General features: G+C 38.2%; 1 protein-coding gene across 9 annotated transcripts in view; it reads left to right on the forward strand.

Moving 5' to 3' along the window:
- Positions 1–22,092, forward strand: part of FHOD3 (formin homology 2 domain containing 3) — a 399,651-nt gene that overhangs the window by 180,144 nt on the left and 197,415 nt on the right. For all 9 annotated transcript variants that reach the window (XR_010605872.1, XR_010605873.1, XR_010605874.1 and 6 more), the window contains exons 4-5: positions 4,829–4,896; positions 20,824–20,929. Coding sequence is in view for 6 of the 9 variants with exons in the window: in XM_065630338.1 (XP_065486410.1) it covers positions 4,829–4,896; positions 20,824–20,929 (174 nt within the window). In the remaining 3 variants the exon portion in view is untranslated. The remainder of the gene's footprint in view (positions 1–4,828; positions 4,897–20,823; positions 20,930–22,092) is intronic.

Below are 22,092 nucleotides of genomic sequence, written 5' to 3' on the forward strand. Positions count from 1 at the left end.
TCTTGAAATTATAGTTTAAAAAAAAGAGGCATGGATGGGAGACGTGGAGGTCATTCAGGCAGCAGCAAGTGAAGCAGAGCAACTCCCATTTGTGCTCAGCCAGATGTTCACGAGCCTTTGCCAATAGCTCAAAAGGATGATGCTACATAAATTACTATATCCCAGGGACTAATTCAATGGGTGTGATGGAAGAGGAAGGGAGGAGGATGGTACCCTGTCGGTCAGAGGTCAAGTGTAACACATGGGACTGAAACAAGCAATATTCAGCTAGTTCTGTTTTTTCTTTTATTATTATGGGTTGGAAACACTTGTTTTCCCATAGAAAACAGAAGAAAAGTCAATACTTTCATTAGGAATATAAAGACTAATTATTATTTTCTTTAAAAAGTCCCTTTTCCCACGTAGTTGGAAGAGTTTAATAGCCAATAAAATTTGAGCCTCTGATGGTCGTCTTTGAAAACATAGAATCCCCTTTGAAAGCTACTAGTGGTCCAATAAGCTAAAGATCTTTAGAGGTTTTTCTTGGCTTCTGAAGAGATGCCGATTGCAAACCAAACTGCCTCCCCTCCACTGCAGTGTTTGTACCGAATTCACCTGGAAAAATCCCTTTTCACCTACCATGAGTTGTTTTCTTTTCCACTCTAGGAGAGTTAATTTTATGAAAGTAAAAGCAAACGAAAACCCAGAGTAATAAATAATGGTTTTCTTTTAGACCGTGAAGAATTCTCTCAACTAAAGTGCTGCTGTTGCAAGAAAACAGGCACATGTATGTTGCAACCTCTCATGTGTCTGTGCCACAATCCTGGTTATTTTTGATGCTCTACCTGTAGAAAGAAGCAGTGAGGAAAGGAAATATCTTTGTTTTTCAAGGCTGTACACCCACCTGTTACAATGTGAAGGATAATTTAACAAATGTGACTCTTGCTTGTTACAGAAAGATAAATAAAACTCAAGCCCATACCAGTACCTGATTTTCTATCAGATAGTTTGAAAAGAGTTGATTCTGATTTTGAATTTTTGAGGTTGGCTGTGCTGATGCTTTTTAATTTCTTGGGATGTCGTACAGCCTCCAGATTAAAAAGCAGAGTTTCAAAGTTAATGAAGTACCAGCTCAGCATCCCAAACAGCATTGCTCCATCCGTTGTAAGCCCATGGAGGGACAGAGTGTGTTTTCTTTCATAAAATAAAGAAATAAGCAGTGCCCTCTAGTGTTAGTTAACATCAGAGGGACCACCACGAGCATTTTCTATCGTTTAGGTATCTGCAATTAAACCTATTTCACAGCTGCAGATGCATCTCTTTATTTCTTGAAGGAAAATACAAAAAAGAACTGCAGCAGCAAGGCTTATCAGGATATAACTGTCAGAAATGCAGTCATTAACAGGAGGTTCAATTTCTGGCATAAAGCAGTCCTGGTGTGTATATATATTCAAGCTTCTCTACAAGATGTTATAACAAAGCAGTGAGCAGGTTGGGCTTTTGGGCTGTCCTTTGAGCACCTCAGAATGTTTTGATTCTGGTGACAGTAGCAGGCTGCACTCCCGTTTCAAAGCCATACACATCATTTGTTTCAGTTAAAGACAACTCTGCCAGGGATGCACCATGGGAATTCCGATCACCTCTGTCCTTTAGCATGAAAGGTTATTTCTCAGTCTGTTTAAAAGAGGGCCATGCTTTAAATTGCTGATGTAGAACAGCGAGCATTAAAAAGCATTTTCTATCTGGTTTCTGAATCATCTTCAGTATGAAAACACTGTAGGCAAATGTGCCTTTCCCTCTCTGTTTGGTGTTTTGTTTGTTGGGGTTTTGTTTGTTTGTTTGTTTTTGGTTTGTGTTGTGGGGTTTTTTTTTGTTTTTGCTTTTGTTTTAATTTGGTTTTCTACCATATAAAAAGAGCTTATGAGTAAATATTGCCTTACAGTTTCTGCCGATGCATTTTCATAGCCTTGGTTGCAGTCTGGGGCTTTTGGGATGAGCCACAAGGTCCCTGTGGTGTTAAAGTTACTTTTGACAAATGGGAATCCTGAAGGGCTTTGAGAGCATCTTACAGAGTGTCTCTGAGCTGTAATCTGGTGTATGCATTTATCGTTTTCTGAAAAACAGCGCACAGAAATACAATGAAAATACAAGCTTTCATAAGGCGGCCTGTGCAGTACCTTGGCTTACGCAGGCTTTCCTGCCCTGGGTGAGGTTCACCCTGGACTGCACTCTTCTAAACCAAAACATCTCCTGATGTAGCATGACTCCAAGGAGTGGCTGTCACACTTTCCTCCTTGGCTTGTGCTCTGTGAATGTTTCTGATGGCTGCCAGCACTGCGAGAAGCGGATGTCAAGACTTATATAGACAGTCAGTATGTTGCCCATGTGTAAATGTATCAGGTGAAGAGGTTAGGAACTTGGATTTCTGAGCTGACTCAACAAGGTTAGCTCCACGTGAGGAGGGATCTGCGAATGTACGTTATCTCAGTGTAGATCTCTGCGCCCTGGCAGTAGGTGTCAGGAATGAGATGACTTACCTGGACTGTTGCTCCTCAAAAGGGGCATCAGACCAGCTCAAGCATTCGCAATATGTGCTGCTGTCTTCTTTCCACTGCTGTTGCCAAACTCAATAATTCCAGTAGTTATTGATTCTTGAGCTCTAATGATAGACCCCTTTTTGAGCTGCAGTCAATAACTTCTGTCCTTTCTGCTACATGCAAGCAGGGAGAGCATTTTTGTTGCTGATTGCCAAGGATGATGTTATGCTCTGTGAAAAGACCAAGAAGAAAAATGTTCAGCATTGTTCCTCTGAGACGTACCAAGAATCTGCACGCACCAATGAAAGCAACCAGCGTTATGGTATCATAACAATGGTTCGTTAGTACTCTACCCCAAGCCGGGATAATGATTGTTGCTGTTTAAGACCAAGACCAACAGATGGCATTTGTTAGGACATTGATTTTTATGTACAAAGTTGCCAGCACATTAAGATGTGGTGCCTCTCTTAATTAAGATGATAATGTACTGCCTTGTTTGGAGAGATTTTGCTCGTAATGATGCTGGTGAATTATGAATAGACGGAAATTAGTAAAAACAAAGGCCAGATGGAGGTATCTTTCAAAGAGGAATATTTTGTGTAATATGGCATGTCAAGTTGACATACCAGGTCTTAAAAGACCTTTATTATTCTTTAAGCTTTCCTGACAAAATTACTCTTTATCCTTCCAAGAAATGTAGTTTCACATGCCAGTGCATTTCTAACAGAGAATAATTAAAGTATGCCTCCAAGTTTATGGCTTGAAGTGCAATCCATTCCTCCAATGTTTTGTCAGGAATCTTTAAACAGTGCAAGGAAGGAGAAAACTTATAACAACAATAGTTTTGCCAATTCTACATGTTTTGCCTTTGAAATCAGAGGCAATTAGGGATGAACAAAATTGCTTTCAAATTAAAAAAGAAAAGTGTAAGTTTTGCTGAAGTTTTACTTCACATTTTTTGTTTGGTTAAAGATGACTGTTGGGAATAAATGTTTTTCTAAAATTAAAACCTGCCGTCTTTGATTGAAGTAAAAAAATGATTACTGAGTCGTAAATGCATTGAATCCTCAAATGCTAGGCCTTTTTTGTAACTTCCTGAGAGAGGGAAATAAAATTTAACTTGATTTTGTAGTGTAAAGTGGTAATTAAAGGAGAAGTAGACAAAGGAAAGTAAGAAATATCAAACCCCAAAGTTTTATTTCATTTTCTTATAAGAATATTCCCACTCCACAGGCATTCTAGCTTTGATCTCATGACTTGCTGGCTGCTATCCATTGCAGAAAAGGTCCTTTCATGATGATCTGTGGATGAAAGTGTGTCATGACAGATGATCATGAAGTTTTGATTTTCTTTTGTAATTGTCCTCAGATTGCATTAGTATAATAAAATACATTTAGGACTGTAGAACTGTTGCATATAGTCTCTATCAGATACGCCAAACCGAGTAGACCAGGAACACTTGAAGCACAAACCTCCTGCTCCATCCATGCATAGGCACAAATCACTTCTATATACACAAGAATGAACTTGAGATGTGCAGTCCAAGCCGTCTTCCAAAGGCACAAACATTGTGGCAGGGTTCAGAAAGATAGCGGAAGAGTTACTTTTCTCTTCTTTAATTATTTCTATGAGTATGCGTTAGTAGGGGAATAAATGAAGTAATATATTTCAGTATTGGATGATGAAAAGAAGGCCTCTGCTTAATTTAAAAAAAAAAGATCAAGATCAGTTTTCATGAGAATAAAACACTGTTTTGAATTATGCTTAGAACAGACTGTCCGACTATTTCTGGTATTAATGTTCATTGCCATTGCAGAAAGGATTTAACAATAGAAAGATGAGAACACAAGAAAAGAATGTCTAGAGGGAAGGCAGTCAAGGGTGGGATTCAGTGGCTCTAGCTTTGATAACAAAGGCAAAGAGTGCTCTCAACTGAGTCTTTTGAGACTAATCTGGTACTTTCGATAAGCCCTAAATTCACCTTAATGCAGAAAAAGCAGCATTTCTAGACGTTTTCAAAAACTTCTTAGAGCATTGTTTCTCACTGATCTTGTTGAGGCTATTGTGATTTTACCTGGGAGATGCTATCTGAAGTTATGGACAACTAAACCCTGGTTTTACTTGCACTTTTTTAAAGGAGTCTTGTATTTATAAAAAACAAAGCTGTATTATTTAATAGCAGTCTGTCTAATGGGGAAATGGGCACTGTGACTCTTCAACCCTTTTGAAATCTGTACCGCTTTTTTGCCATGTTGTCAGTTTTGTTTATGCTGAACTTCTTTCTGTTTTCTTTTTTTTTTTTTTTCCTCCAGAAAAACTTTACAATTCCAATGGACGGGAGCTGAGACGGGCACTTTTCTCCTTGAAACAAATATTTCAGGTGAGCAAATAATGGCTGTCCATTCTGTGATTTTGAACATGAATCAAATTTCTTTTTTTTTAATGTAGAGAACAGCTTACAGTTTCTGTCAAAAGAGAATTTTAAGACTTGGTTTCTAATATGCAATTAGCCAATTGCTTCTTAAAGTCTTTTTATAGTCTGCAAGCCTTCTCCTGTTCCTTCAGTCTGTCAGGAGGCAGGAACAGAAGTGGAATAATGGCAGAGTGAGTGGTTGGAACCTGGCAGGAAAGCAGAGAAGAAAATTGGGACTCTTAGATGGAAACTTAGTCCGATCATTAGACAGTGACATAGTTCCATATTGGAAAGACTGGAAGTGGGATATGAAAAGAGGAGCTAGGAAGCCATAAGCTGGGGTGATGGCCCAGCATTGGCCTAATAATTGACAAATAGACTAGGTTTAAGCCACTTCGAGAACTAAAAAAGTATGTGAGAGACATGAGACAGATCTGATGAGGAGCCAAGATGTAGTGGGTGAGCTCTGAAGGTGTTGGAATTTAGACTGAGATTAGAGGAAATGATTTATTGATTAGCCAGAAAGGTACTTCGTAGAGCTGGGGAGGGCTCGGTAGTGACTGATGGGTTTAAGGAAAGGCGTGGATTTGAATGTGAGTGTTCACTGTGGAGGAGACCTGGAATCAGCACGATTTTTGCTTCTGTGGGGAGGTAGCCAATGTGATAGATAAGCGATGTGAATGATAAGAAAGTGAATTGAATGAAAAGCTTGGATTTCAGCTTGTTTTTACTGGATAAGGAGAAGGACTCAGGAACATTGCAGGACTGGAAGGAAACTTGCTGGGGAGAACAGGTCAGGAAAAGTGAGAAGAAAACATTGGTGAAAGCTAGAGCATGCTGCCAATGTGATCCTAAAATGGGATTCAGGATGACACATTCCGTTTCTGTTGATAAATATAAGTGAAATCAATAAGAGAAGCGCCTCTCCTCCTTTACTAATGCATCAGAATGGAGGTTGGCAAGTTATAATGTTTTTCAGCTAGTAGGTGCAAGGCTTTCAAGCTGTTAGTTTAACGTTTTTTGCTTTGTTTTAAACAGACTTTTCTTCTAAGAATAACAAGATTTAACAATTCTGCAAGACTGCAGAATTGTGAATTTCCAAAACACACAATGCTTTTTGTGGATTTCCAAAGTTAAGCATTCAGAATTTAGAAAATGCCAGAATGAAGATTTTCTGAACAATAGGAGTAAATGGTAAAGGGTGCACCATTTAATGGAAAATTTTGGTAGTTGAAGATGTCTTTTAGATCAGAAAAAAAGTCCTTGAATTTTGAAAGTTTTAGACAAAGGAGTTCCGACTCCGAAAGAGTCTGGTCATCTCATGGCCACAGATTGGGAAAACCATTGTCTCTTCAAGGCATTCTCAGGGAAAGCCTGTTTGAGAATCACGATGCACGTTGGGTTTCCCTGCGAGCTTTCCAAGTGAGTGGACTGCTTGCTCAGGGGAAAGGGGGCAAGTTTCCAAGAGTCGTCTCTGGTTTCTTCTCTTTTTGTTCACCTGAGCTGTTTCTGGGAAGTATTTGTATTTCTCCGAATTTATGTTTTCCACTGGTTAATCTGGGCATTGACACATATTTAACAGTGAGTGCTAATCTTCTCTTCCCACACATCCTGCGCCTCCTGTATCTCCCATCATGACTTTTCCCAGTTAGGGTATTTGTAAATGTTCTCATCCATGTAGGTTATTTGAAGTCTAGTAGGTATTTCTGAGCATATAGTGCTCAGTGCTTTCAGTGAACACACCAGTAAGATCTCTGCCTTCCAGCTGATCAGCCATTTTCGTGGAAATGTTGTTTAAATATTTATCCTAATAAATTTAACTGGAGTTGACTGGGCTGAAGAGTAACGAGAGGGAAGGGAAAAGTAATGCACACAAACCCATATCTGTGTATGAATTTAGTTTTTAAGTGAAGTCTTTCTGAGAGTTTCAGAACATAATTTTCCTTGAAGAATTAGACTTCCCTGCTTCCTAATATATGTGATACGGAAAGGAATTTGGAAATTATCTGTTGCCACTTTAAGTAGCTACTTCTCATAGAACAGTGGCCGTTTGTCAAACAAACGTACCCTCCAAAAAAATTTCCTATACCGTCAAAATTCAGATTCTAATTAGTGGGTAGTCGAGGAGAAGTCTTCCTCAAGCTGGCGAGTATTCATATCATATGCTCAAATATTTAAGGTAGTACCCTTCAAACTAGAAAATAAGACTTTATATGATGTAAAGTCTTGTTTACCTGTCAACTTTGCTGTCCTTAACAACAGTTACTAACATGACTAAAGGCGTCTTTTGAGCGTGATTTTAGTTTATCTCATAATGAAGCATAAGAGCTTGTAAGATGATTTTTATATTGATTTTAGAAAGAAAAGCTATTTCAATTTTTTGAAGTGAAGAAAAATACAAGTTAGTATTATAAGGTTATTTATACACCAAACACTATTTTCCAAAAGGTAATAGTTAATTTATTTTTTAGCCTATGACATTAAAGTATATTAACATTTGTAATCAATCATGTTATTTTTTTAAAATATATTTTTCAACATAAATATCTATTTGATTTTATATCTTATTATATTCAGGTTTTTTTAAAAAAATCCTTAAGGATATAGTGTTCAGAATAAGATGTAGCCTTCAAAAGCAGTCTTTATTTTCATTTTGACAGATTTTTGAGTGTTATGGAGACTTCATCATGTCCTTAAGTGCCAAGACAGTTTGTAGCACCATGTTTTTATAATCATTTCATCATAGCTGAATTTGGCACAGTTTTGTGTCAGTATCATTTTTAATTTAAAGAGCTTGAAGGTAACGTGCAGTCTCTTATTTGCATTAAGTGGGAACAACCCCAAGTTTCACATCAAATATGAATTCCAAATAGTCAGAGATCTTGGTTTTTCACGCGAGGCCTCAGCGAAGCTTAAAAATGTTTGGCAAAAACAATGCCTTTGTTTCAAATTTTAAATTAAAGATTCATTTGGCAAGTGCAAACTCAGAAATTCTCTTTGGTTTCTTCTGATGGGCTGGTTTTGGCAAAATGCTAAAGGTTATGTGGAGCATTTTTCTTTGACAGTAATGCCATTCTGTTCCTGTCTCTCATTCTGAAGGGTTAAGATAGCCATACTCACTATCTTTTGCTGGACTGTACTGCAGTATTCTTCTTCTGATTTACCAATGTGCTTTTTGACGAACAAGCTTATGGAGTAAGGAAAGTAATGTTCAGACTAGAAGTATATGAAGCACTGGACCTTAAAAGAACTTAAAAAAAAAAAATATATACAGATATAATTGACAATGTGCTGTAGTATGGTTTAGCTCCCTTTGAGTGTATTTTCTGACAGACTTCTGAGTTACTTGTTTTTTTCATTTGTCAGAGATTTGCAAATTTTGTGCAAGGTGCTAAAACTCCCAAAGGCATCCAGGGCAGAATCCAGCTGAACATGGTACATATAAAAACAGGGTTGAAAAACATTCTTGCATTTCCTGATTGTGATATTGTAACAGAAACAAAAATACAGCTGCTTGAAACACTTAATTCAATGCCAGTCTTAAAAGCAGAAGAATAGGGTACAAGCACTATAAGTAAATAGTAGAATGCAATTTACATTATATTAGAAAAGTTAATTTAACAAGATGTCTGATACAACTAGATGCAATATAAAGCAGGAATGTTTTAGAACCTATAAACAAGTGTGCCGTGTAGTTACAAAACATTTTTAAATCATACTGGTTGCATTATTTCCAAATATGAAATAACTGCATAAGAATATGGTGTTGTAAGAAAACTAAGAAAGCTATAAAGCATGTTTTCAAGTTTGTTGAAATCTATAATCATGTGTAAATCTGCTTCTTATAGTTTTGGAAAATATTTTTAATCAATCAACGTATTAGGCTTTCCAGAAAGCAAACCTGAAAGGGTATATTTTAAAGTGTTAAGGAAAAAGGCCAATTTTCTTTTAGGACTGTTTTCCCCACTAAGTGTAATTTGACAAATGCAGGATATCTCCCACTACTTTTCCTGAGGAGCCTAGATTCCTGTGTTGTGTTGTGATCAGAAAATCAAGCAACACATTTACAAAATTCTCTTACAGATTTTTTTTTTCCATTGTTGAGAAATTCATTAATCATTGAACAATTGGTCTTTGTGTAAAATGTCACAAAGAACAGCTACATAGAGGCTCTGGAAACATTAACTAGAAGGTGTTTGGATAGACACAATCTTATCAGTAAGTGAAATCAAATGTCACACACTTCAGCTGCTAAGGAGTCATCAATCATCCTTAGGAGAGCAGAAGGAGTATTCTGTGTTTGCCTCATTGATCTCAAGGAAGGAGGCTGCTCCTTCCCCTCTTGCAGGCATGACTGATGACTCCTTAGGGTTTGAAGGCGTGTGACACTTGATTTAGAGGCCGCTGTCATCACTTGTGAGGCAAGCTGCCACCTCTCCCCTTTAAGAGCCCTCTTGGAAGGGTTCTTGATTAAGTCATGAAAAAGAGAGAAATCTTCGTTTTCTTCCCAAATTGAATCCACTATAGTTCTGCATAGCAGTTTACATATCTGTTTAATCCTGTTTTACAAAGCGTACATCTCATTACAGTTTAGAGTTTATAAATAAAATAGATATGACACATTTAATGTCAAAATCAGTTTCTCAATTTCATTGACAAATAGAGTGTCTTCTTCATGCCTAGACAAAGTTACGGGCTGAGATCTAAACAGTTTTTGATGAGACTATAAAATGTGAACTACTTCTGCCAAGAGTACAGTCTGAAAACTTGGGAAACCACCCTTATTGATTCTCTGATTTGAGTGAATCTTTGATTTGAAACAGCAAACCTTGTTTTGTATGGAGCCCATCTACTTTAGCATCCTCAGGTTTGTAATACAATGCATGAATATTTGTATCTATTGCTTAGCTGACATGAAGAATATTCCTGGTTTTAAGTGACTTTTCTAGTAATTTTTAATTCCACTATTAACTGGGAGAAAAAAACCCTACGGTCTATTGATGTATCTGCATCTACTCAAGGTGCAAAGTGTGACAATCTGTCCCCATCAAGTCAATGGCTAAAATGTCTTTAGTTTCAGTGTTATTTTTATCTGGTGGTTGAGTGTATATGGGTAGATGGACTGTGGTAAACAGTCACAGCAACAGCAGGACTTTTTTAGTTTCCTGCTAAATGCTTTGTCTTTATAGGGGGAGGCAACCAAAGCTTTTCTGGCTAATAATTGTATAGATTAATCTGGTACTGGGGTGTGACTTGGTTTTGCTTGCTTGCCTCTTGCACTCACAGGGAAAAAATGTTATCTGGGGAAAAATATCCTGTAATTATCTGTGTCTTCATTAACTGAAATAATACAATATTGAAAGCAGAAATCTACTTCCAAATGGTTCAACTTCCAGAATTACATTTGGCCCTTTGACGGCAACTGCGAGGCTGATGTGGCCCCCGGTGAAAATGAGTTTGACACCCCTGTAGTAGAGTTTCTTTTCCATGTTCTTTCTTTCAACTTAAGAATTGTAGTACAGTTCAGTTCCCTTTCCTGAAAGACAGGATGCATCAGCTTATTGCTCTGTACAACCCAAACAGGTAGACCACCATTTTTGGTGGCAGAACTTGATGGTAACTGTAAGGTTAAGTGCAGTGAGAGAACTAGAAGTAAGGATTATAGTGTCAGGGTAAGATGGCTTTCTACCTGCAGCTCCCTCATCTGATAGAGGAATCAGGCAGATTATGTGAAGGTAGTGAAGATAATGACCAAATTCACCGAAGAAGTGAAACACTGTGTTCACAGTAAAGGGGAAACAGAGCTGTCTTGCAGAAGGTGGTGGTGAAGATCAGGCAGGATCACAATAATTTGATCTTAGTAACTGAAAACATCAGATTTAAAAATACAGATGGAAGTGTGGCACGGCAGCAACTTTTCTGTTGCAGGCTAAGCACCCTTCTCTCTCTACATTTTGATTTGTCTTTAATCAGCTTAAGACATGAGTGATTCTTTGGGGATCTCAGTTTCAGCCACTGAAGATACCTTTGTTTTCATCTTAGCAGTGCAAACTTCTATTTCCTTCCCTACGTGTAAATGCCAATATGTGTCTTTTACAGACTGATTATATATCAGAAAAGATTAAACATGAAAGACTGTAGGCTGATTTTTCTCCTTGGTCTTCTAAGAATTTGTTGGATGCATCCAAAAGGAAGAAAACTCTTTATGAAGGGAAACCCAGAATCGTAAAGGACCGGTCCTTCATTCATATACAAATGAGACATATCTCACAGAAGAAGAAAAAAATAATAAATGAATGAGAAATGGGTGGTAATAAATGATATATTGAACCTTGATAAAATAGGTTTTCAGGTTTTAAATTTATCCTTTTTTCATCCTTTCTTTCAATAGGAAAGAGCAATTATCCTAAGAAGTTACCTTAATTTCACTCCAGAAGATTACTTTTAAAAAAAGGAGGAAAAAAAAAAGTTTGCTAAGAAAGTTTTAAACTTTTAAATCTTTTCATAAATGTATGCAATATTTATTGTCAACCTGCTACCGTACTTTTTCTTCTGTTTTTGTTGGCTGGAACTCAGTGCTCTAAGCAAACCTTAATTGTGTCTAGTAAACACTGACTTGACTCTGAGGAATCTCAACAAATTTAGTAAAGCAGGATTTGATTCTCATCTATTATTTATTTCTGCAAGTTTTTTTTCATTATTTTCTTCAAAGAAATGATATTTCTTCAAGAGTTTTTTCGTGTGCTGCAGGACAGCTACTATTGCAGGGACAGGAGTTGGACTCTATGATCCTTGTGGGTCCCTTCCCACTCAGGACGTTCTATGATTCTACTGGGATACCTACATGACTAATGCTGGATATCTTAGGTACCTGCATACCTGTCATTTGAGGAATTTGAGAAAGACTTTGAGAAGTTATCTTTACAAATGTTTAGTTTGAAGTCTTACATATTTTTAAAAATTCAAACAGATGAAAAAAATCCAAAGATCTCTGAACCTCTTTCAGATTAGAGTACTTCCCAATATCCTCAAGCTTGAAGAAATTCTGCCTGTAAGAGAACTGCATATTTTTTAAAGATATTAAATATTGGATATGTTTTCATGCGTTTTAATTTACAAAGTAATGTTAACTATTAAACTATTAAAACATTTATTTTGCCCCCGTGCATTCCTTCAGCTATCCAAAAGAAACTGCAGAAAGGCATACAATTTAAAATGTGTCCCCATGTAAAGGAGGTGTGAAATAACAAGTGCTGCAGCTTCTCTGCTTTGCTAATGGCAAACGTTGTTTTGCTGGTATTTTTAGTGCAATATAAAATGTGTTCTTGAGAAACAACAGAACATTTCTGAAGTGAGGGCATTTCAGACGGGAAACTACAGTGGATTAATGGCTGTAAATCAAACAATTTACTTTTGGGTGGATTTCTATATCTGTTTATAGGTACCAGGGTAGAAATCGGTAGTAAGCAATACTACCTCTAGTATCTGACTGCAGTTTGGGGGTGCTCCAGTCCGGGGCACCCTTGTTCTCAAGGGGCTTTTCTTCTAGGTGTGCTGGTGGGAGTGTGAGGGAAGCGAGACAGCAACTGAACTTGCCCAATGTCCTTATCTTGGGGTGGTTTCTGAGTTACAGAGCATCAGGGAGTAAAAATACTTTGTCTTAGAGATGAACTCTCTGTGACAGCAGAAGACTCTCCTCTTGCTCCCCCTGAGAGCTGTGCCTGGTTCATCTTCTAAAAGTAGCGTCCTGACTCAAAGTAGAGCAGAGGTTTCATGGTTTAATGCAAGACTTACCTGCTTAACCACTGGCTCACCTTGTCCATACGTAGAATTGTTTTGTAGCTGCCTAAATAATCTAGGTTGAAATGGCAATTTGGTCTTAAGGGACTTCCAGGACTTAAGTCTATGTATGTATGCGTCTGTTTTGTGAGATGATTTCTTTCCAGATTTGTTTGCAATAGATTACTTGGCTCTTAAACCAGACTGAAATAAACAACAACAACTTAATTAGACAGTATCAGGCACTTCTGGAATGGCAATCTAGTGTTTTAATTGTATCAATAATTTTGGAGTCCAAAGAACAGAACTATAGTTTAAAGTGTGGGAAAGTAACTATAAATTATCTCTTGGCGGTCCATGCGCCTTCAATCACTTCCTGACTATGTTTACTCAGTTTTCAAGCCAAAATGAGCTTTTCTAACTGCAAACATTGCAAGCCAATCTTGATCTATAAAATGCAACCTGTCGCTTAGCCAGTAAAAAGGCTGGACTCTAGAAATCGTCTGGGATTTCTGTTTCTAATAGAGCACGGCATAACTCTTATTACTACATCATTGTAGTCTTGTCAATGGGAGCAATTATTTGGCTGGTAACTTCAGCAGATGTGATGCATACTGAGGGCAGGTAGCAATAGTTAAATATTATTGTGGAGTCTTTATTGTGGTATATTTCTAATGTAGCGTCTGGGGTTGCATTGGTAGCTAGGCAGCTGAAAGGAGGGCCGAGATGAACTGGCTGTTCATTTTCCATTGCTACTGGGGTGGAGTGTCATATAAGCATCTGAAATTATATGGGGGACCTGTGGGCATGAAGGCTTTCGGGTAATGGAAGTGCATTCTGGTCACAGAATTGCGCTGCCGCGTTCCTACTGCTGCCTGAGGCAGTCAGGTTAGGAGCAAGCTATGGGGCTATTTTGAGGGTTTTTTTTTTGTATCCCTGAGGTTTTGTGGAAGGGATGCTTAGGAAGGAAGATCCGTAGATTTCTATTCTTCTTGCACTGTTAGGAGTAGGAAGGGTGGAATAATGACCTGCCCATCATTGATGCTATTGCTGACAGAAACCCAGATTCTATCATTCTGCCTTTATTCACTTAGTAACAGTGGAGGCTTTTCACATACATTGGGTAATAGTCTTGCATTTTACTTTCTTGTGGTGGAGCACCAGATGTATGTATTGTCATTTGAGATTTATGTCAGCAAAAGCCTGCAGTCGTGCATGCTTTGCTCTTTGACCTGCCTCCTCCTTCCTCCCTTTCCTCACCAGTCAGCTGCTGTCCCTCTCCTGCTAATTTACATCCCCAAATAAATGAAGCCTAATCCCTAACCCTTAATCCTCCTAAAACCAGCTGAACTTTGTTATCCTATCTTGACTTTGCAGGAGATTAAAAAAAAAAGGGGGGGGGTGGAAATGTCTTTTTAGAAAAAGGGGACTTTTGGAGAGGTGGGGGCTTTCTGCAAGTGCACTGTCATTTTAGTGATCCATTATTTTTCTTGCTATTTTATATTTTTTTACATTGAGCAGGATCATTTGGGTTTCTGTTTCAGTTCTGCCTCCTTGCTCTGCAGCAAATACGCCTGGCAAGGGAATCTGAGGAAGAGGGGGTTCCAAGGAGACCTTGTTCTGATGTACTAATGTAGAGTGGTTATAGTGCACTCTCCCAGCATGCTATTTGATAGAAGAACATAGCAATGAATAGAGATTTCCCTAGTTTTCCCTTTTAAAAAGAAGTAGTTTTTGTTTCTGGAGCCAGGCGGTGTCTGAATGAGCCATGTCCCTCCTGCCTGTAGGACTTTGTGTTGGTGCACTGTGCGCATCTTCTCCCACAAGGTTTTAGATGGAAGAGGAGGATGCTCCTCCTCTTTGAATCTGGTAGGGTTTACATATCTCCTCCTATGCTACATTGCACAGTGCGTTGGCAATGTTCATGTTGTCTTTTGCCTAGGTGAATTATCAGAACATTAAAATGTGAATACAGTGAAATTACTGGTTTTGGTCTGCGGAGAAAATAAGAGCTGGCCTGAGAATCAGAGTTTAAATCTCTCTTAATAGGAATGTTGTAGAGTGAGACAGCAGAGAGGGAAGCTCTGCCTCAGAGGATGAACTGCATCAAGCGCAGGAGCTTGGTGTGAGTGCAATCCCTCCAGTAAGCCCATAGATAGGCAAAGCTTAGCAAGAAGTTTCTTATGTCTATGGCTGGTACCCTGGCTGCCTCTGCTGCTCTTGCTTCTAGGCTGGATTACTGCAACTTTTGCGTTTTGGCAAATCTGGTCGGTGCAGAATGTGATTGCTGGCTCACCCAGTAATGTGTCATGTGGAGAGCACAGCCTGGGAAACCCCATGGTTCCTTATTTAAAGAAATGAACATTACAAAATGTGCAGTGTTTAACTTTGTAACAGAAACCGGAGAGAATTGTACAGCGTAGGATTAAATGTGGGAATGCTCAAGAAACCAGAAACAATGAGATAGTTTATGAAAGGAAAAAAAAAAAAACCACCAACCATAAAAATGAAGTTCTCCTTGGTGGAAATCTCATAGACAAACATCTTGTTATGATTCTGTGGAAAGACGGTACTCTGCACAGCTGTTAGCCACGTAAGAGAGAAATATGTATGTTCACATCCAAATGTGAATATTCAGTTACGAATCCAGTTTCCTAAAATACTTGGAATGGAGCTTTCAGCAGTAATTGTTATCTTTAAAAAAAGAATAATCCCCTTGAGAAACTGTGTTCTAAAACCTTGATTCTTATAAGGGAGCAAAGCAAATTTCTTGTGGCATAAAAATAATCATGCTTTGGTTAAAAGTTTTAGAACATATGGCCAGCAGAAATAGCAAGCTTCAGAAAGATTTATCTTTAACGGTAAGTAAACAATTTATCTTTGCACGTGGAAACTGCACATCAGATAAGATGCATTCTTGCAAAGTGCCATTCCTTGAAAAAAAGCCTTCAGTCTCTACCTTCAGATAAGACCCCACAAAACTGCATTAGAGAATATACCAAATGGTGTAGAGACAGGAGAATGGGTAGGAAAAAAGGGAATCCTGGCTACACTAAATATTCTGCTAGTGACACGTGAGCATAACGTGTATACTGCTTGATCACAGGGTTTGTGGGATCTTTTTAATATCTAGGCTGAGTTATGCAGGTGAAATATGATTTGTGCATTTTGCCAGCCACATAAACGAGCTTTAAACTTACCAGTTTGAATATATTTAATGTATTTTTGTTATACATTGAACAAAAATAGAGCTCTGTTACAAAGCAACGTACGTTATCTTGGTTTTTTCTTCCTTCTGAGGTGCCTAAGGAAAGGAAGAGATACGCTCTATCCCGAATCTGTGAATGAACGTGTAAAATATAGTTATCTGACAAGGCCAGTGGTATCTTTTCATTAAGACTTTAAGTAGCCAGCCTTTGTGTCACTGCACAATCTTTACGGTTGCGGGAGCTTAGCAGGAAGCTTAGAGAGCTTTGCCTGGGTTTTGCTGCTTTTCTCATCAGTGCCTTAATGCTTGCTGATTAAGGGGTCATAAATCTTTGTGATATTAGTGGAGGAGTCCATTTCCATAGCAAATGACCACCTTTCCCTGCTTCCTTTTAACTGTTATCACACACACGTGGCAGCTACTTGTACATTTCGTTGTCACACACGCCATATATTCCGTACAATGAATGCTCTCTTCCTGGAAACCTGAACCCCTCACCACTGCTAGAGAGTAGCCTTTACTCTTGAGGTCACCTAGCTTGGCAAGTCAGTGAGTTAATGGGTCTGAAAAGATTATCCTAGACCAAAATTGATGTAAACATTCTCCTTTCAATGTAGAACGTATGGGCTTGGATGCCTTTCATCTTCCCCTGCACATTCCAGATGTTTGCTTCTTTCCTCTCATCGTATATACATGATGGGATAGATAATGTACTGAGTTCAGATTTATGTCTAGAGCATGATGTGTTTGTACTCTGCTTCGTTACACCTTCTTTTTCCCTTTTGTTTGGGAAAGCAGAAGTACCTTAAAAGCCTTTTTTTAATTCAGGTTTGATTTGTTTATTCAGTGCTTTCCAAAAGCAGTCTGCTCGGAGTCCCTCGTCCCCTTCACTTCCTCTGCTATTCTCCTGCAATATATCTCCTTTCAGTCATGGATGACTCTGTGCTATAGTGGTTTACTCCTTTGGCCACTTTGAAAGAGTTCCAGAAGGCAGGAGACTTTTGGAAAGTCATTATTTTGTTTGTTTGTTTGTGGTTTTTTTGGTTTTCGGTTTTATATCGTCAACATAAACCAGATCTTTAGCATGAGGTATTTTGATTATTAAATGCTATTTTTTACCCAGGAAATATTCTGATATACATCCATTATTTAAGATTATAGAGAATATCTTAAAAGTCATAACAGATATTCAGTTTTTATCCTTTATTGTCAACAGCCTTTAATGGCTGTGTGCTCTTAAAAATACTCTTTCTCTTTTGAGTCTGACCTGAAGGGCTCCGAAGCTGAATTACTGTTAACGCCTCTAGCATAGGGACTTTTTTTTTTTTTAATCATCTGAGTGTCTTTTATTTTGCTCAAACGGGCATGTTAGGTTGATTAACAAATGTCAGTACCCGCAGACCACAGTTATTCCTCCTTTTTCCTGTTTTTCCAGTCTTACTTATTTGATTGTGAGTCAACCCAGTATCAATTTTTTTTTAATTTTTTTTTTTCCCCTCAACTCAAGAATGATGAAAACATATTTTCACAAGTTGATGCAAAATCAAAATGTCTACTAGAGTATCAACTAAAGTTATTTAAAGAACAAGGAAGGGTGCTCTGAGCTAGGGCACCATAACCAACTGAAATAATCATTGCAATTATTTAACTCAATACTTTATGTTGTTATATACTCTGTTTCTCTTCAATTAGACAATAGTATTCTCCAATAACATATACATCTATTTGTCATCCGATTTGCAGAATAACTCTTTTGGAGGTTGTTTCCACCCCTACTCTCTTGATTCTGCACTATGTTACCAATTTCTGCTGTTTTTTCCTAAATTCTGTGTTCTGTCCCTTGCCCTTGCGCCCATCACTGCCCACTCTGCATAGGGGAAATTTATCGCCTTCTCTCTTTAGTAACAGGGAATTTTATAGCATTGACCTTGGCATACAGTGTAATTTGCTTTCTAGACATGCAAACTCCTTGTGAATTACTGTGGCATGTAACCTTAGGTTACCTGAACCCCAAATATACTTTAAGCTTAGCTGACAAATTCCAGGGATACATTCCTCTCCCCTGAGTTTCAGGAGAAACAAGATTCAAAGTGCTGAAGAACAAGAGACTACTCAAGTTTCTTTGAGTTAAAAACACCAAATACAAGGGGATGTATGAGAGGGAACAGTTGCCTGGCTCCAAGTGGTGGCCGAGGAGGAGGCTGCTCTGGGGTCCCAGGGTTATGGTTCTGCCTCCTCGCACTGTTGGAGGTGGGTCCCCATCATACAAGGTGAGCTTGAATGTTGCTTGCCATCCAGCGAGACTTGGATCTGTGTATTGTGTGCATGCAAATTTATTTACGTATGTATTTATATTTGCTTGATTTTAAATCAAGTCACTCAAGTCTGAGGGGACAAACTTGAGATATGGCTTTGAACATCAGCAAGCATTTTATCTTGTGTCCTTTTCTTATTTTTCGAGGACTCTTATTGTTGTAAAATGTTGTTCTTGGAAGTTCACCTTTTGAATTTTGGCGTCACTTGCCACACAAATTAACTTGAGATAAACTGCTTCAGAATTAAGTGTACAATCCTCTAAGTGATGACGTTTGGGAAGGGCTTTGCCAGAGGCCACTGCTCAAGATGGGAGAGCCAGAGGTCTGTGTGCCATGGCCAACGATGCCCCTTCCTTGGTCCCCCTCCTGTGCATCGGGACATGCTCTTTAGGTTGGTGGCTTGGCCTCTCTGCCAGCAAAGGTCCTCTGCTGTAAAGAAGTCCTTAGCTGCTCGATGTAAACAGCTGTCTTCATTTTTCCCTTCTGTAACAGCAAAGGGAAATCCCTGGTGGGCTACAGTGGAGGGAGATCTCATGCACCCCTAGAACGCCGTTACGTGCAACAGAGGAAACCAGGATGCAATTAGTGCTGTCCGTATTAAGAGGTAGATTGTCAGTGTCCTCTTCCTCTACTAGTAATCCCACTGTCTTTTGAGTATGGCAAATGGATAGGGAAAATTTGTCGTCTTCGTAAAATTGGGTGCTTGTGTCTGTAGTGCCCTGGTCTGACATGGGAGTTTGTAAACTTCCTAGCTCTTCTTGAAACGTTGACAAGGCTTTTATCTATCTAAATCAAAAAAAAAAAACACCCTTAAAAAATAAAACATTGAGACTAAGAAATAAAATTTTTAGCTCAAGTGTATGGAGTGGTGGATTTTTTTCTTACATATTTTGGGGGTTTACAATATACTTTTGCGAAGATGTGGGGAATGATTGTACGCTTCCTCTTTATGTAGTTTTCAAAGGATAAATCACCTTTATCATGTGACAAATTTTACGTGACTGTAAAATATATATTTAAATTGTTTTTAAAAATTTGACCTCCTCCTGAAACAGTAAACAAATTTTTCTCATATCTACATTTCTTACAAATTGCCAGATCACCTTACAATTTTAAATATCCCATTTGGTCAGCTTTCAGAATTATGTAACTTAGATCTTGTGAAAGAAGGAAGTTCATAAGAAATAATCTGTCAGAGTGAAAGAACTTTGCGATAAGTTAATTGTCACACTAAAAGGGACTTGATTATTTTATTTCCTTTGGCACTTTTTAAGTGCAGTGAATTGAGAAATCACTCTTAACAACAAAACTATCCACTCTCTGGATCTTGGCTTCTCAGGGCTGTGTTATTGGGAAGCTGAAATTTCTATCTAATACACTATTGTATATGAAAACATATACTAAAAATAATCAAAAGAAGGGACTCAGCAACTATGATGTTTTTGTCCACAGACTACTTCTCTTTCATTAATATTTTAAATTGGTTTTGTGCCTAGTCGTATGGCTAATTTATTAAGTGCTGTTTAATCAAGTTTTTTGTAGCCTTTTGTTTATCTACATGAGCCTTCTGTGAGAGGAGAAGGCGAGCTTTGGATAAGGTGCATGATAGTCCATTGGCATCATATGATGCATGTAGCACCCAGCAAAGCCCTCCTCTCCCTGGTATGTGATATGGGGTCATTCTGCTGCACTGAGTAAAGGACTGATGGTTAAAAATAAAAGTGTGCCCAACAACAGGATGAGGGGCAACGGGCAAACACTGAAGCGTAGGAAGTTCCCTCTAAACACGAGGAGAAACTTTTTTACTTTGGGGGTGCCAGAGCACTGGAACAGGCTGCCCAGAGAGGTTGTGGGGTCTCCTTCTCCGGAGACATTCAAGACCTGCCTGGACACATTCCTGTGCCATCTGCTCTGGGTCAACCTGCTTTAGCAGGTGGGTTGGACTAGATGATCTCCAGAGGTCCCTTCCAATCCCAACCATTCTGTGATTCCGTGAAATTCTAAGGAGTATTTTCTCTTACATTTGCTGTATTTTCCATGATAAAGTGAGAATTTTACCTACTGTTGTTCTTATGTTCAACACGAAGCCTTCTCATTCTAAATATAATGAATTAATATTAAGATAATGAATATAATATTACATTGTGATAAACACCTATTTTCAAAGTTTCATTGTATGCACTTCAAATACTGAAACTGCAATTATGCTAAGGCATATAGATATCCTTTTGTTGATACTGACACTTTATGGATGTCTGTTTATGTGATATGATGAAATTTTAACATCAGGTAGAATGTCTGCGAGCCCTTAATGAAAAAAATCAAAAGTCATGTTTTATGGATATTAATCTTCTGTAGTTGACTTAAAGTAAAAGCTTTTTTTCCTTACTTTGCATCAGTATATTTAATTCTGATTTTAAAATTCAGAATTCTGCTTCTGGTCTTCAGTATAACAACTCTTATATCAACTTGCTTACATCATCTGGAACATAAAGTTACTGTTGCAGGCTTGCATTTGGATTTACATTATTATATAGCTTGTCTCTTCGTCTTTCAAAATTCTAATGCAGCTTTTCCTTTCTCCTGTGGCAGGATGACAAGGACTTGGTTCATGAGTTTGTTGTCGCTGAAGGTCTGACTTGCTTAATCAAAGTGGGAGCAGAGGCCGACCAGAACTATCAGAACTACATCCTGAGAGGTAAAGGAAATGCGCCCAAAAGTTGTTTTTATTGCTTTGAAGCTCTCACAGGTCTGCTGCAACTTATTGTGTTGTCTTGGAACATGTTTCTCAGTTCGGTCCCAATTCTTTCATGTTATACAGGAAAATTAAGGTGGGATTGATGCTTACTGCAGGATGAATTGGAAAACTCAAATATCGATAGTCTCTCCATTGTTCAGCTTTTGTTGTAGATTATACTGAAAATCTGTAATTCTAAGAAAGAAAAGGCATTCTAAAGCTTTGATTGGATAATTGTAAATGTCAAAGGGCAAAGAGCAAAATAACTTCTTGGAGTGAGTTTAGTAGCTATGGAATAAACAGTGAGACAGTCATATCTTAAGGTCTGTTGGCTGGAAACAATTTTTAGCTATCTCATATTTTGGAGTTGAACAGGTAATCAGAGGTTTACATTCTGTTCTTTGCACTTAAAAGATAACTGGCGAAGGTAGGGTTTGGAGAGTGATGTAGAAAAGGTGTGTTACTGGATTATCATAGAATCATGGAATTATTTTGGTTGGAAGAGACCCTCAGAATCATCGAGTCCAACCATAACCTTACTCTAGCACTACACCATGTCCCTAAGAATGTCGTCTACACGCCTTTAGAAAGCTGATTTAGGGTATTGTGGCCCAAGTGAATGCGTGTGTTTTTCATCTAACCAGGGCCCAAGGCTGCAAATTGGGAGAGTTCCTTCAGTATTTCGAGGGATTACGAGAGAGGGGAAAACAGTCACACCAAGGGATCTGTGCCGTTGGATGATCTCATAATAAATAGAGAGTGCTAATGAATGCATAGCTGTGGTGAATTGCTCATTTGAATTTTCTTCGACTGACGTATATAGCTGTCTTTAAAATGTCACTTTGATGTATTCAGCTGCCAAAACTCAAGCTGCAAATTGTGGAGTAAAACAAATAGAAAAATAAGCAGAGGATTTTGTAAGAACCTAAAATGTTAAGTTATGGAAAGCAGGGATGCAAATAGTAAGTGTGGCTTCATTTAAAGAACTTGAAGATTAGACTGTACAAATGCCAGCTTTTGGGAGTATATAAGAAACCAAACCAGTACCACAAATTATGTTGTATGTCAGTAGTTGTACAGTGATATAAATGTACTTAAATAGTAGCTTCTAAATACTCAAAAGT

Source organism: Caloenas nicobarica, chromosome 2, assembly GCF_036013445.1.
Source record: "Caloenas nicobarica isolate bCalNic1 chromosome 2, bCalNic1.hap1, whole genome shotgun sequence".
Taxonomy (NCBI): Eukaryota; Metazoa; Chordata; class Aves; order Columbiformes; family Columbidae; genus Caloenas; species Caloenas nicobarica.